The following is a 12,792-nucleotide window of genomic DNA, read 5'->3' as shown; positions in this document are numbered from 1 at the left end:
GCTCGGCTCGAGCTCGACGGAAACTCGGGCTGGCTCGGGCTGGCTCGCGAGCTGGACGCCTATAGTCACTGCCATGTGGGCCCCACAACTCTGCACCGGCACGACGGGGACGGACGCCGGACGCGGCACCGGCATGACGGGGACGGCCGGCAGACGGCCGGCGGACGGCCGGACGCGGCGCCGGCACGACGGGGACGGACGGCGGACGCGGCGCCGGCACGACGCCGGAGGCGATGGAGAGGGACGGCGGCATCGGCGCGAGCGTGGCACCGTCGTCGGCGGAGAGGGACGCCAGCCTGTCTGGGACGAGATGGGACGGTGGGGCGCGAGGGGGGAGGGGCTAGGACGCGGCCGTGCGCGACATCACGGGCGGCGGCGGCGGCCGTGCGTGCGCGAGGGAGAAGAACCAGAGACGAGACGAATTCGAGCTGGGTGCGTGCTGTGGCTGCTTTTTTTTTTGAGTGCTGTGACCTGATCATTCCCATCACGTTTTTTGGGCCAGAAATCAGCCCAAACTGTTTCCCTCTGTTAATTCGAAAAAAAAAGTGACGAGCTTTCGGGCTGGCTCGGGCCGAGCCAGCCGAGCTTTCAGCCCGGCACGGGCCAGAAAAACAGGCCCGACTCGGTCTCTCTCTTACACGGGCCGAGCCCAAAACGAGCCGAGCCGGGAAAAGCTCGGTCCGAACGTCCAGCCTTAGCTGGAGGTGGTGTCAGACGCATTTTTCGGCCCGACGGGTCGCGCCCCTGGATGTCCTAAGTCCCAATTCCAGCGTAAAGCCAAACCGTTTGTTGCCTGGGTGGTAAGTTTGATCGTATAGAAATCGGACGGAATCTGTCGTGTGTATAGCAACACTCTATTATGATACCACTTCTATCTCTCACCTCATTAATTGGTGCGTCACATCAGATTTTTGCTAACATGGTATGCATGATACTACTTATGATACTACCATTGTGGCTAGTCTTATAGTTGACATTTTCTAGATTAACATTGGAAAAGCTTGTGAATTGGGATTGAGTACCATGCACATACACCTTGAATTAGCTTTTCTTGCGCAATTTACTTGACGAGCAGCTCCAGTAGAGCAGAGGGGCAATCAGTCTTCATCTTCTCGCAAAACCATCCGTCTCCGCGAGTGCTACAATGTTGTCACGGGAAGAGAGGAACCGCAAGCATGCCTTCCTCAGCACGGGGCCATGATGCTGCTCCGCGAGAGCTTTCTTAAGGTTGCCGGGAGAAGAGAGGAACTTGATGCATGCGCTCTTCAGATCGGAGCAACGATGCTGCTCCGCCAACACGAGGGTGGCAGCCACGGAGCTTGTGCGGATGCTCGGCAGCAGCGCCATCTCGCAGATCCGCTTCAGCTTCTCCAGCTTATACCTGTCCGCCGCAATTAGCAGCCTCTTGGCCATTCCGTCGGTCTCCAGGAAGTCCGTACCCGGTATCTCGTCGTAGATGAACCGGAGCAGAGCCTTGCACACGTCGGCATTCATGCCGTCGATGCGTAGTTCAGCGGCACCCTCGCCGCCCGCCGAGGCAAGGGAGAGATCTGCCTTGAAGACGGGCGACCGGGCCTCGAGCACCCACCGATGCACGGCGAACGTCTCCCCACCGGCCTCGATCTTCAAGTCCGGTTTTTGCCTATTCCACGTAGCTTCTCCAATTGGCCCATGCAAGTCGAAAGGCGGCGACGCCGGCACAGGGAGTGCCGGTTCCGGTTCCTGCTCGGCGACCCCGGTGACGCTGACGTCGCAGAGAATGCTGAGGCAGTCGTCCTTGAGATGTTTATCCTTGTCCAGATCCTCGTGTTTAATGAATTCTCCCCATCCCCATAAGGTATCAGTGCTAGTGAAACGATATGGTTCATCTGAGAACTTAGTGCACGATGGCTTCCAGCAGGACCGGTCGAGTATACTGAACCCGAACTTGGCCGTAGTGTCACCGGTCTTGGCGTGGCTGGCGTGGTTGACGTAGAGAGAGATGAAGCCGTCATATCCGGGGAAGCCGTTTGGATAGCACTCAACACGCCAGTCGTGGCCGCCGACGCTGAACTTTTCTGATCTGATCTTCTCGCCCATGGCGATCATCTTCCTAGCCTGCGCGTACGTGTCGATCTGGAACACGTGTGACCCGGTCGCCTGCCTCGTCGGGACGAACTTGGAAGCGGAGAGATGCGGCCGGCCGGCGGCGCGGAGAGCGGACAGAGCGGCGGACATTGACATGGTGTCGGTTTGGGCGGGCCGGGTCTCCCGATGAGGAAAACGAGAGAGGTCGTCTATATCGTGGTTTGCAGATGCAGGTCCGGGTATTTATCTGTACGGCAAACCAGGAGGCGTTGGCATGCATGTGCAGATAGAGAGTTTGTATGATGTTCAGGAGATTGGAATATCTCATCAGATCTGTTACGACTTACGTACGTGTACGACCTTGGGCTACAATCAATTAACAGACATCGTTCTCTGCACGCGTTTTTTTTTTTTTTTTTTTGCTTTTCTAGGCAGCAATATAGTTGTTATTTTTACAGAACAAGACACTTTATCAACCACATGACATCAATAAAAAATTTCATGTAGATATTATGTTGATACTTGTGTAAATTTTGCGGAACAATGCGATTATACGTGGCCTACACGAAAATGGCAAAATGTCCAAATGACACTATAATAATTGATTTTGTACTGTTTATAGAAATAAGATTTCCCATTTTCACATTTATATGTAGGTCACAATGGTCATTTTTATGCCAAAATCTGCACAACTAAGTGGCAACATAATATATGCATGCGTGCATTTTTTTCAATTTTTTCTGAAACTTTGAATATCATATTTTGAAATTTTCATAATGGGTGCACGTGCAGCCGGGTGCACCAACTTCGCCTCCAGCTGACGTGGGCATACCCTGTCAGGTATCCACTAATACCATACCAGGTGCGGTCCAACCGGAGGCCCACTTAAGGACTACAAAGCTCAAGGCAGCGATGTCAGTCGGGGTACCCAAACATGTAACCGACCTGAAATCCTGAGACCTGACCTCCTAGTCCTATATGAAGGATCGGGAGGGATCAAGGGGAGGACAATGAGACAACCCGACTATACGCGATCTAGAGCACCATAACCATCACGGTGATACTGTAACCGTAATAATCAATCGAACAAGCATCATGTAGGGTTTTCCCCCGGGGGGGCTTATACGTCTCCGACGTATCGATAATTTCTTATGTTCCATGCCATATTATTGATGATACCTACATGTTTTATGCACACTTTATGTCATATTCGTGCATTTTCTGGAACTAACCTATTAACAAGATGCCGAAGTGCCCGTTCCTGTTTTCTGCTGTTTTTGGTTTCAGAAATCCTAGTAACGAAATATTCTTGGAATCGGACGAAATCAAGACCCAGGGTCCTATTTTTCCCGGAGCCTTCCAGAACACTCGAGAGCCGCCAGAGGGAAGCCCTGGGGGCCCCACACCACACCCTGGCGCGGCCAGAGGGGGCCGCGCCGCCCTATGGTGTGGGCCCCCCAGGCCCCCTCCGAGGCTGCCCTTCCGCCTATTTAAAGCCTCCGTCGAGAAAACCCCGAGACGAAAAACCACGATACGGAAAACCTTCCGCGAGCCGCCGCCATCGCGAAGCCAAGATCCGGGGGACAAGAGTCTCCGTTCCGGCACGCCGCCGGGCGGGGAAGTGCCCCGGAAGGCTCCTCCATCGACACCACCGCCATCTTCATCAACGCTGCTCGTCTCCCATGAGGAGGGAGTAGTTCTCCATCGAGGCTCGGGGCTGTACCGGTAGCTATGTGGTTCATCTCTCTCCTATGTACTTCAATACAATAATCTCATGAGCTGCCTTACATGATTGAGATTCATATGATGATGCTTGTAATCTAGATGTCATTATGCTAGTCAAGTGAGTTTTACTTATGTGATCTCCGGAGACTCCTTGTCCCACGTGTGTAAAGGTGACAGTGTGTGCACCGTGTGGGTCTCTTGGGCTATATTTCACAGAATACTTACTCACTGTTATGAATGGCGTAGTGAAGTGCTTATTTATATCTCTTTATGATTGCAATGTGTTTTGTATCACAATTTATCTATGTGCTACTCTAGTGATGTTATTAAAGTAGTTTTATTCCTCCTCGCACGGTGTAATGGTGACGAGTGTGTGCATCCGTGTTAGTACTTGGCGTATGCTATGATCATGATCTCTTGTAGATTGTGAAGTTAACTATTGCTATGATAGTATTGATGTGATCTATTCCTCCTACATAGCGTGAAGGTGACAGTGTGCATGCTGTGTTAGTACTTGGTTTAGTCGTGTTGATCTTTCTTGCACTCTAAGGTTATTTAAATATGAACATTGAATTGTGGAGCTTGTTAACTCCGGCATTGAGGGTTCGTGTAATCCTACGCAATGTGTTCATCATCCAACAAAGAGTGTAGAGTATGCATTTATCTATTCTGTTATGTGATCAATGTTGAGAGTGTCCACTAGTGAAAGTCTAATCCCTAGGCCTTGTTCCTAAATACTGCTATCGCTGCTTGTTTACTGTTTTACTGCGTTACTACTGCTGCGTTACTACTGTTGCGTTACTACTGCTTGTTTACTGTCCTGGGCAAAGCACTTTTCTGGTGCCGTTGCTACTACTTATTCATACCACCTGTATTTCACTATCTCTTCGCCGAACTAGTGCACCTATTAGGTGTGTTGGGGACACAAGAGACTTCTTGCTTTGTGGTTGCGGGGTTGCATGAGAGGGATATCTTTGACCTCTTCCTCCCTGAGTTCGATAAACCTTGGGTGATCCACTTAAGGGAAACTTGCTGCTGTTCTACAAACCTCTGCTCTTGGAGGCCCAACACTGTCTACAAGAATAGAAGCTCCCGTAGACATCAGGGGCTCAAGCTAGGTAAATCGTGTCCCTATGTTGTTTGTATGCCGAAAAAACCACAAGCGCGCCCTTCTTCTTTAAAACCATACCCATGGGTATTGTCGTGGTACCCCCACGTCAATTGGCGCCGTATGTGGGAAGCTTGCGCGCTGGAGCCATGGCTTCTACGGCTCCGATCTACGACCCAACGATTCAGGAGAAATCCATCTTCTTCGGCTCCTTCACCTTCACGCCACACTCGCCGACCGAGTGGTCGGCCTTCAGTTCCTTCCACGAGGGAATCGATCTGCTGCTCAAGAACCCACGTTTTCGCGTCAGCTTGGTACTCTCCACCTCCCAGATCTGATCTATTCAGTTCTGGTGGAGTCGATGCCATCGTCGATCATCTCGGCCTCTCCCGCGCCATCTTCTGTCGGCTCGTCCAGCGAACCGGAATTGTTAGTACCCATTTATTTCTCATGTCCAAAGCAAGTCGGAACTGTTGAAGCTGAATAAGCTAGATGGATTAGTCGGATTAGTGGATACCACAGTCCTTAGCCGGATCCATGGTATCTTAGGTCCCAAGGTGGATCCCTGGCCACCTTTTTCGTTAGACGAATCCATGGTGGATTCTTCACTCAGTCTTATTGCAGATGAAAAGCCATCTTGGTGACGAAGGAAGGGCCTAGAACTTCAAGACATCAAGAAGTCAAGCTAAGAAGGAAGGCCAAATGATTTAGGTCGGAATTTGGCCACCTTAGGTTTAAGGCGGGAATGCTCGAAGACAACACTTGGAGATGTTAGTCGGAATGTCCTCAAGATGACCTCATATGGAAAAATGCCCAACACGAAAGTTATTCATATCGTCGAAACATAAAACTTTGCTTTTGGTGTCATCTGGATCTGCCTTACGATACGACCCGCAGGGACTTGACAAGATCTGGGCAACTTTCCACCTGATGTTTCCGACCTGAAGCCGAAGATGTGCTTGCAAATGCATCACGACCGCATGGATGAAACAATGCTTAACACAGAAGTTGTCCGTATAGTAAATCCGTAAAACTTTGCTTTTCGGGTAATCTTTATTTGACATACATTACGGGCCACAAAACTTGACAAGATCCGGGTAATCTTCTCTTCTGCCTGACAGATCCGACCTGAAGCCGAAGATGGACCCGCTGACACATCATGATGGATTTGTATGAAAAAGTGGAGAACAACGAGTTTTTCATCTTTTCGAGATGCATAAATTTCCTTTTGGAGCATCACCATCCGAGTTAGGATGAGATCTCACAACCCAGGACAAGAAGTAGGATAGAAACATAGTCGAATCCGGATTCTATCCGAGTAAGGTAGATTTAGGGTTTTTTGGATGGAAATTAGATGTCCTTTTCTTGTAGGAACGTGTAAAGAGATGTCTAAAACTTGCACGGGAAGTCCAGCTGCCTCATATATATGTAAGAAGTGACGACCGATTGAAATTACGCACACAACCGACACAAATCACTACATCTACTTTTTACCTCCTCAAACCCATGTCCCTGTTTCCGTTCTTCAGCAACTTCGCGTAGATTTTGCATGAGATCGAAAATCGAGCTTGGAGTGGTCAAATCCGGTCAAGTTTACCCCATAATTGTCGGAACCTCCGACAAGGTCCCTCCTGAGGAACCGGGCCTTCGGATCTCAAAAGCACTAGCCGGATTGTCATGCGTATCACATTTCCAGCCGGCCTTCTTCGATGCGAGTTGTGGTGTATCGCCCCCGGTGTCAAGGGTGCACGAGAACGTGTCAGTGTAAGCCGGAATATTTCTGATCTAGCATCAAGGTAGACACTTTTCAGCCTTAGGCAGAAATTCTATGGACTAGCATCCATCTAGGTGGAAATTTTGGAGCCTAACACACTTTTGAGCAACTCCGCTGGGGAACATTGATCTTCCTATCATACATCAATGGCGGGTAGAGGGATCTCAAAATCTGTAGAAGTTACCCCTAAGAACATCATACAGCCCGCCTTTGATAAACAGTCGGGTGACCAACACCAAGGCTTTGAGGCAATCAAGGCCCGATGACAAAACGAGATCGACTTGCTTCGCAAGAAGCTGGAGAAAGAGCTCGACGATTTATAGAGGAAGAAAGAATAAGAAGATCAGAATGTGTTCCTGGCATCTTTCACGAAGGATCGTCAAGGCTCCATCACTTCCACCGACGAGGTCAGGCTCACACCCTTGTTGGATGACTCCTTTATAAGTACTAGCATGTTTTCTTCTGATTGGTTAGCTGCTATAGATCTACACATTAATGATTCTAATCAACAAGTGTATAACGTGACGGTCGAGTATGTTAACGGTAGTAAAAAAGAGTACTATCGATCAAGGTGCTAGAACGGTAAGTTTCAATCCAGGACCATCGGTTCCACCGATGAATCCTTTGCTGAGCCGAAGTACGCATATAGTTGTGAATCCACCTTACATAGAACCCATAAGGAATATCCCATTTTCGGCAACCCAAACGGATCCGGCTTATCCTATGGTGGCAGTATCGCACCAGCCCATAATTCCACCCTAGACCCTACACCAATCAGATCTTCGACCAACTCAGACAAAGGTCTAGATAAATTTAGAGTCAGGATACAAAATATGATGTACGAGAAATTCGACATCGAACCGAAGCCAACTAACATCCTCAACCGAAAACCTTACATGGATTATTTTGACATGGTGCCTTACCCCAGGGTTTCCAGGTTCCTCTTTTTACCAAGTTTAGTGGGGTAGATAATAAGACAACTTGGGAACACATAATTCAATATCTTGCACAATTAGGAGAAGCCGGAAATAGTGATCCTATTGAAGTGTGCTTGTTTCTTTGTCTTTGGTTGGTACTGCATTTTCATGGTTTTCGGCTTTAGCTCCTGGATATGTTCTAACCTGGTATCATCTAGAGGAAAAATACCAAAAATCGATGTTATAGTTTGGTGATAACTGAAAAAATAAGGACATGGCTAACTTGGTACATTAGTGTCTTAAGGTCACATCTCAAGTAGAAGCTAGAATGTTTTGATTTTCTAACAGTTGGCCAAGTCTTGCAGAGAGATCTGGCTCACGAAAGGTGGGCTAATGAGAGTAAAGAGACGCATCAGATGAGTCCAAGTCAGATAAATTTAGTGGGAAACAATTTTGACTTAAACAAGGAAGCCAATGTATATGCTACTGAGTTTGTTTGGCCAGCTAAGGCTAAAGCGCATGTGTGCGATGATCTAAAGCCGATTCATCAGAATCGGGATGAAGATTTTAAGTGCAGTTTTGACGTAGAAAAATGTGACAAAATATTTGACGCCTTGCTAAAAGATAGAATCATCAAGCTTAGCCATGTTATACCACCGCCTGACGAATTAAGGCGGTGAATTATGAATTGCAAATATCACCATTTTTATTCTCATGCAAATACTGAATATAATGTCTTCCGTCGACAGATCCAATCGACCATCAACGAAGGATGATTGAGTTTTTCTGGTATGGCAATTGATCAGCAGCCATTCCCAATGAACGCGCTAGATCTGCATGGGAAGAAGGTGCTCATTTGGCCAGCCGAATCCGCTAACAAAGATAATATTGTTGTTGGTAAACCCAGGAAAAACAGGAGAAGGACAAGGTCTTGGAAAGGGAGATCGTGCTAAGTCTGAAACCTGATGGAAAGGAGGTTATAAAGATCACTATCAAGAATCCTACACTCTGCGGTTGGGGCGCGGGGGGTGGGGGGTAGCAGGAACGACACCAAGATTCATCAAACCAAGGAGGCTGGAAGTCTCGGAAGATGGAAGACCAACAAGGTTGAGTATAGGCCTAAACGTATCAAGTAGACTTATTACTACATGTTGTTCTCCAAGTATTCATGGCAGAAGGCCAGCTTTAACTCTAATCGGTCGTACTACTGTACTGAAAACGTCCAAGATCACCTTCAGGTGAAGAGCTTAGCTGGAATTTCAGGCCAGCTTAACTTGGAAAAGTTAGTGCCAAGCAGATAGATGTTTCCAACTAAAGTTTTAAAGGGGAAGACGATTCCGCAGCCCGTGCAAAGCCGTCTTGTTTTTTTTCCTGACAAAGTACATAGAGCGCAAGAAACTTGACATGCTAAAATTTTAAGTGCTGCAGAGCAGCCAAGGCGGAAACAAGTCATGCGCGTGCTACACCAGCCAAGGTGGAAACGAATCATGCTAGCGCTAGTATCGCCTCGGTAATTGTCGGCACGCATGTGATTAGTACTGTGCAGCCGATTACAATCAACAATCCTGCTAGCAAGGGGCCGATTCTTATGATCGCGCCAAAACCCGACTCCACTTGCAAACTATATTTGAATGAAATGTGTGTATGCTCTCTGAAGTAAGGATACATGTTTTGCAATATATGTTATACAACTTGGCTGGCTCACCTATCCCTGCACCACCTTAGTCTTTTTCACTTGGGCCTTTGTTTGACTTTTTCTTTCTCCTTCTTCATTCTTTGACTTGTTGATCACGGCATGACACTGTATCTTTGGTTGAGTTGCATTGACCTTGTTGGTTGTGCAACGTAACACAAGGTAGAAAACATGGGTAGGGCTTCCATTCCCACAACAATTATTTCCATTTGTCTACATTTTTTGAATAATTTGCATGCCAGCAGCCTCTCCATGGTTATAATACGACACTGTTAAACTTCCTCAAATCATCCGCTTTTGAATTGCATTGCCAACTGATGGCCCGGCTTAGTGTTATTTGCGAGGTACACCCTCGTCATCAAAGACCGAGTGGTCACAGACTGGGTTATGGCTGTACTGGAAGATTGATGATATGAACGTGCCAAAACCTTTTCATATTTAGGAATAGAGGAAGTACAACATACCAATTAACATAGATTTTGGAGAAAACACACGCATAGAAGTATAGAACAGTAACACTTCGAATCAATCTCGGTTCAATGTTCAAAAGAAAAAGAAGAATCAATCTCGGTTCTACGTTGGCCAAATTAATTGATGCCACATACTTCATAAAATGGAACACATCTAGAATTGGTCAAGTTTAAGAAATGGTTCGTCTATGTAATCAGACCGAGATATTTTTACCTATCCCTCATTATGAAAGGCAACTTCAGTTCACTAAGAACTACAACCTGTGAGTTCTAGTTTTATACTCCCTCTGTATCAAAATTTGGATGTATCTAGAGTTATAGACACTATTTAGCATCTATATAATCTAAATTTAACAAGTTAAGACAAGTTTCATAAGAATGGGAGTACTTAATTATAACTAAACTGAAATTCCACTTTCCAAAAAATCGACGAGACCCAAGAAAATCTGGAGGTAGTACTAAGAATCTAGTGATTAAAAGAAAGAAAAAGAGATGGCACGTTGCACCGGGCCTATCGGTTTTGTCCAACCGTCTATTTGACGAGCAGCTCCAGCAGAGCAGAGGGGCAATCTTTCTTCATCTTCTCAAAACCATCCGTCTCCGCAAGTGCTACAATGTTGTCACCAGAAGAGAGGAACCGCATGCATGCCTCCCTCAGCTCGGGGCAATGATGCCGCTCTGCCAACGCGAGGGTGTCAGCCACGGAGCTCAGGCTGACGCTCGGCAGCATCGCCTTCTCGCAGATGTGCTTAAGCTTCTCCACCTTATACCTGTCCGCCGCAATGAGCAGCCGCTCCGCCATCCCAGCGGTCTCTAGCAAGTCCGTACTGGGTATCTCATCGTAGATGAACCGGAGCAGAGCCTTGCACACGTCAGCATCCATGCCATCGATGCGTAGTGCAGCAGCTCCCTCGCCGGCCGCCGCTGGGGCGAGGGAGAGATCTGCCTTGAAGACAGGGGACCGGGCCTCAAGCACCCTCCGGTGGACGGGGAACGTCTCCCCACCGGCCTCGATCTCCACGTCCGGTTTTTCGGTATTCCAGATGGCTTGTCCAGCTGGCCCATGCAAGTCGAACGGTGGCGACGCCGGCTCAACCTCTGCAACTGCGTGGTCATCGTCGGCGCGCAGCCCTGCGACTGTGACGTCGCACATGATCATGAGGCGGTCGTCCTTGAGATGCTTCTCCTTGTCCAGATCCTCATGTTCAATGAAATTTCCAAACCCCCAAGAGAGATGAGGGCCATGAGTATCTGAAAAACGATAATAGTCATCTGAGAACTTAGTGCACGATGGCTCCCAGCAGGACTGGTCGAGTATACTGAACTGGAGCCTTGCCGTGGCGTCGCCGGTCTTGGCGTGGCTGGCGTGGGTGAGGTAGAGGGAAACGAAGCCGCGATTTCCCGTGAGGCCGTTTGGATAGCCGCCGACCCTGAATTCGTCCGATCTGATCTTTTCGCCATGGCAAACGCTTCCGATCCGGCGACCGATCGCTGGCCAGCGATCGGTCGTCGGTCGCTCAGCTCCCGCGCGGCCCATATAGGTCTGGTTTTTCGGCCCAAAACTGGAGTGTTGCTTTTTTTTTTAAGAAATGTGCAGTGTTGTTTCCAGATTTGTAACAACTCCCGCGCGGCCCATATAGGCCTGGTTTTTCGGCCCAAAACTGGAGTGTTGCTTTTTTTTTTAAGAAATGTGCAGTGTTGTTTCCAGATTTGTAACAATTAGATAAAAATTTGTTGTAAACTCACACGACATAATTTGTAAGTTTTTTCTAAGTGATATGTTACGAAAATGCGTGTTTCTTGATATGTTGTAAACAGATGACTTTTTTGTTATAATTATTTTGTGATTTTTGGTGTAATTGTTTTAGTCATGGACACTTTTTTTTCGTAGAGATGTTGTATACGTTTGTTAGTTTTGTAACTATTGCATATAAAATTTATAAAGAAAGCATGTAAGAGATGTTGTAATGTTTACCTGGGCGTTTGCCATAATTTTTTTGTTGTTGTAATCGCCTATAATTTTTGGTAAAATACTTGGTGATTTTTATTGTAATTAAATATGTAGAAAATGTATTATTGTTTAACCAATTTTTCATAGTCACGAACACATGTTTTTTTGTTGTTATAGCTTTTGATTTTTTATTGTAATTGTTGTCAATATTTGTTGTAAACCAACATGTAGAAAAATAGTTGTTAATTATCCATTTTTTATAACATTTACATTTTGAATTTTGTTGTGAATATTTTGTTGTAATAGTATATTTTTTTTGTAAGCGGGGTGAGGATTTTGTTGTAAACTGGGGAAGAGAAGAACTGCGGGTTGAGTTTCCAAAAATAGGGGGCAAAACGTAAAAGTTACATTGCGGTTGATTCTGGACGTCGGATCTCGATCGAACGGAGCGGAGGGCAACCGATTTTACTCTGTTTTTCAGTCGACCGACGCTCAGCGTCGCCCTTTCGCCATTGGGCATCATCCTCCTGGCCTGCGCGTACTTGTCGATCTGGAACACGTGTGACCCGGTCGCCTGCCTCTCGACGAACTTAGGGACGAACTTGGAAGCGGAGAGATGCTGCCGGCCGGCGGCGCGGAGGGCGGACAGAGCCGCGGACATTGACGGCATGGTGTCGGTGTGGGCGGGTCTCCCGATGAGGAACAGGAGAGATCGATCGTGGTTCGGAGATGCAGGGTCAGGGTAATACGTATGTGTTAGGGCAACCCAGGAGGCGCTCGCATGTTCCTGATATCAGCAGATCTTTTTTTTTTTTTGCGAAACACAATACTCGGTACGATTTAGTACGCACGTGTACGACGTTGGGCTAGAATCAATTTATAGACACCGTTCTATGCACGTCCCAAAAATATTGTTTGTAGGCAAATACCGTGGTTATCTGTAAAACCTACTGAACGCTCTATTTATGTGCCATGGTTTTGATTACACTGCTTCAGGTTTGGAAGGCAGTGGCACCTCCAGCCCACCAGAGTTTAAATCCCAGATTTGACACTTTGGTGTCTCATAAAGGCGGAATATTCTTCAGTG

General features: G+C 47.3%; 1 protein-coding gene and 1 pseudogene across 1 annotated transcript; both read right to left on the bottom strand.

The window, feature by feature from the left end:
- Positions 1 to 985: 985 nt before the first annotated feature.
- On the bottom strand, positions 986 to 2,223 carry LOC124672903 (annotated as a pseudogene).
- Positions 2,224 to 10,286: 8,063 nt separating this feature from the next.
- On the bottom strand, positions 10,287 to 12,375 carry LOC124672902 (BTB/POZ and MATH domain-containing protein 2-like). The gene is made up of 2 exons (XM_047209060.1): positions 12,175 to 12,375; positions 10,287 to 11,327 (listed from the first exon to the last, which is right to left on the bottom strand). Exons 1-2 carry the CDS (start codon positions 12,373 to 12,375, stop codon positions 10,287 to 10,289), a joined length of 1,242 nt encoding a protein of 413 aa, XP_047065016.1.
- Positions 12,376 to 12,792: the final 417 nt, after the last annotated feature.

Source organism: Lolium rigidum, chromosome 7 (genome assembly GCF_022539505.1).
Source record: "Lolium rigidum isolate FL_2022 chromosome 7, APGP_CSIRO_Lrig_0.1, whole genome shotgun sequence".
NCBI classification, from domain to species: domain Eukaryota; kingdom Viridiplantae; phylum Streptophyta; class Magnoliopsida; order Poales; family Poaceae; genus Lolium; species Lolium rigidum.
The sequence above is the reverse complement of the archived record's forward strand: the minus strand, read 5'-3'. Positions and strand labels throughout refer to the sequence as shown.

Coding starts and splice junctions, on each gene's coding strand:
- LOC124672902 (XM_047209060.1), bottom strand. CDS start 12,375: ATGCCGTCAATGTCCGCGGCTCTGTCCGCCCTCCGCGCCGCCGGCCGG. Junction 11,328..12,174: donor TCGGTCGACTGAAAAACAGA/GTAAAATCGGTT, acceptor TAAAAAAAAAAG/CAACACTCCAGTTTTGGGCC.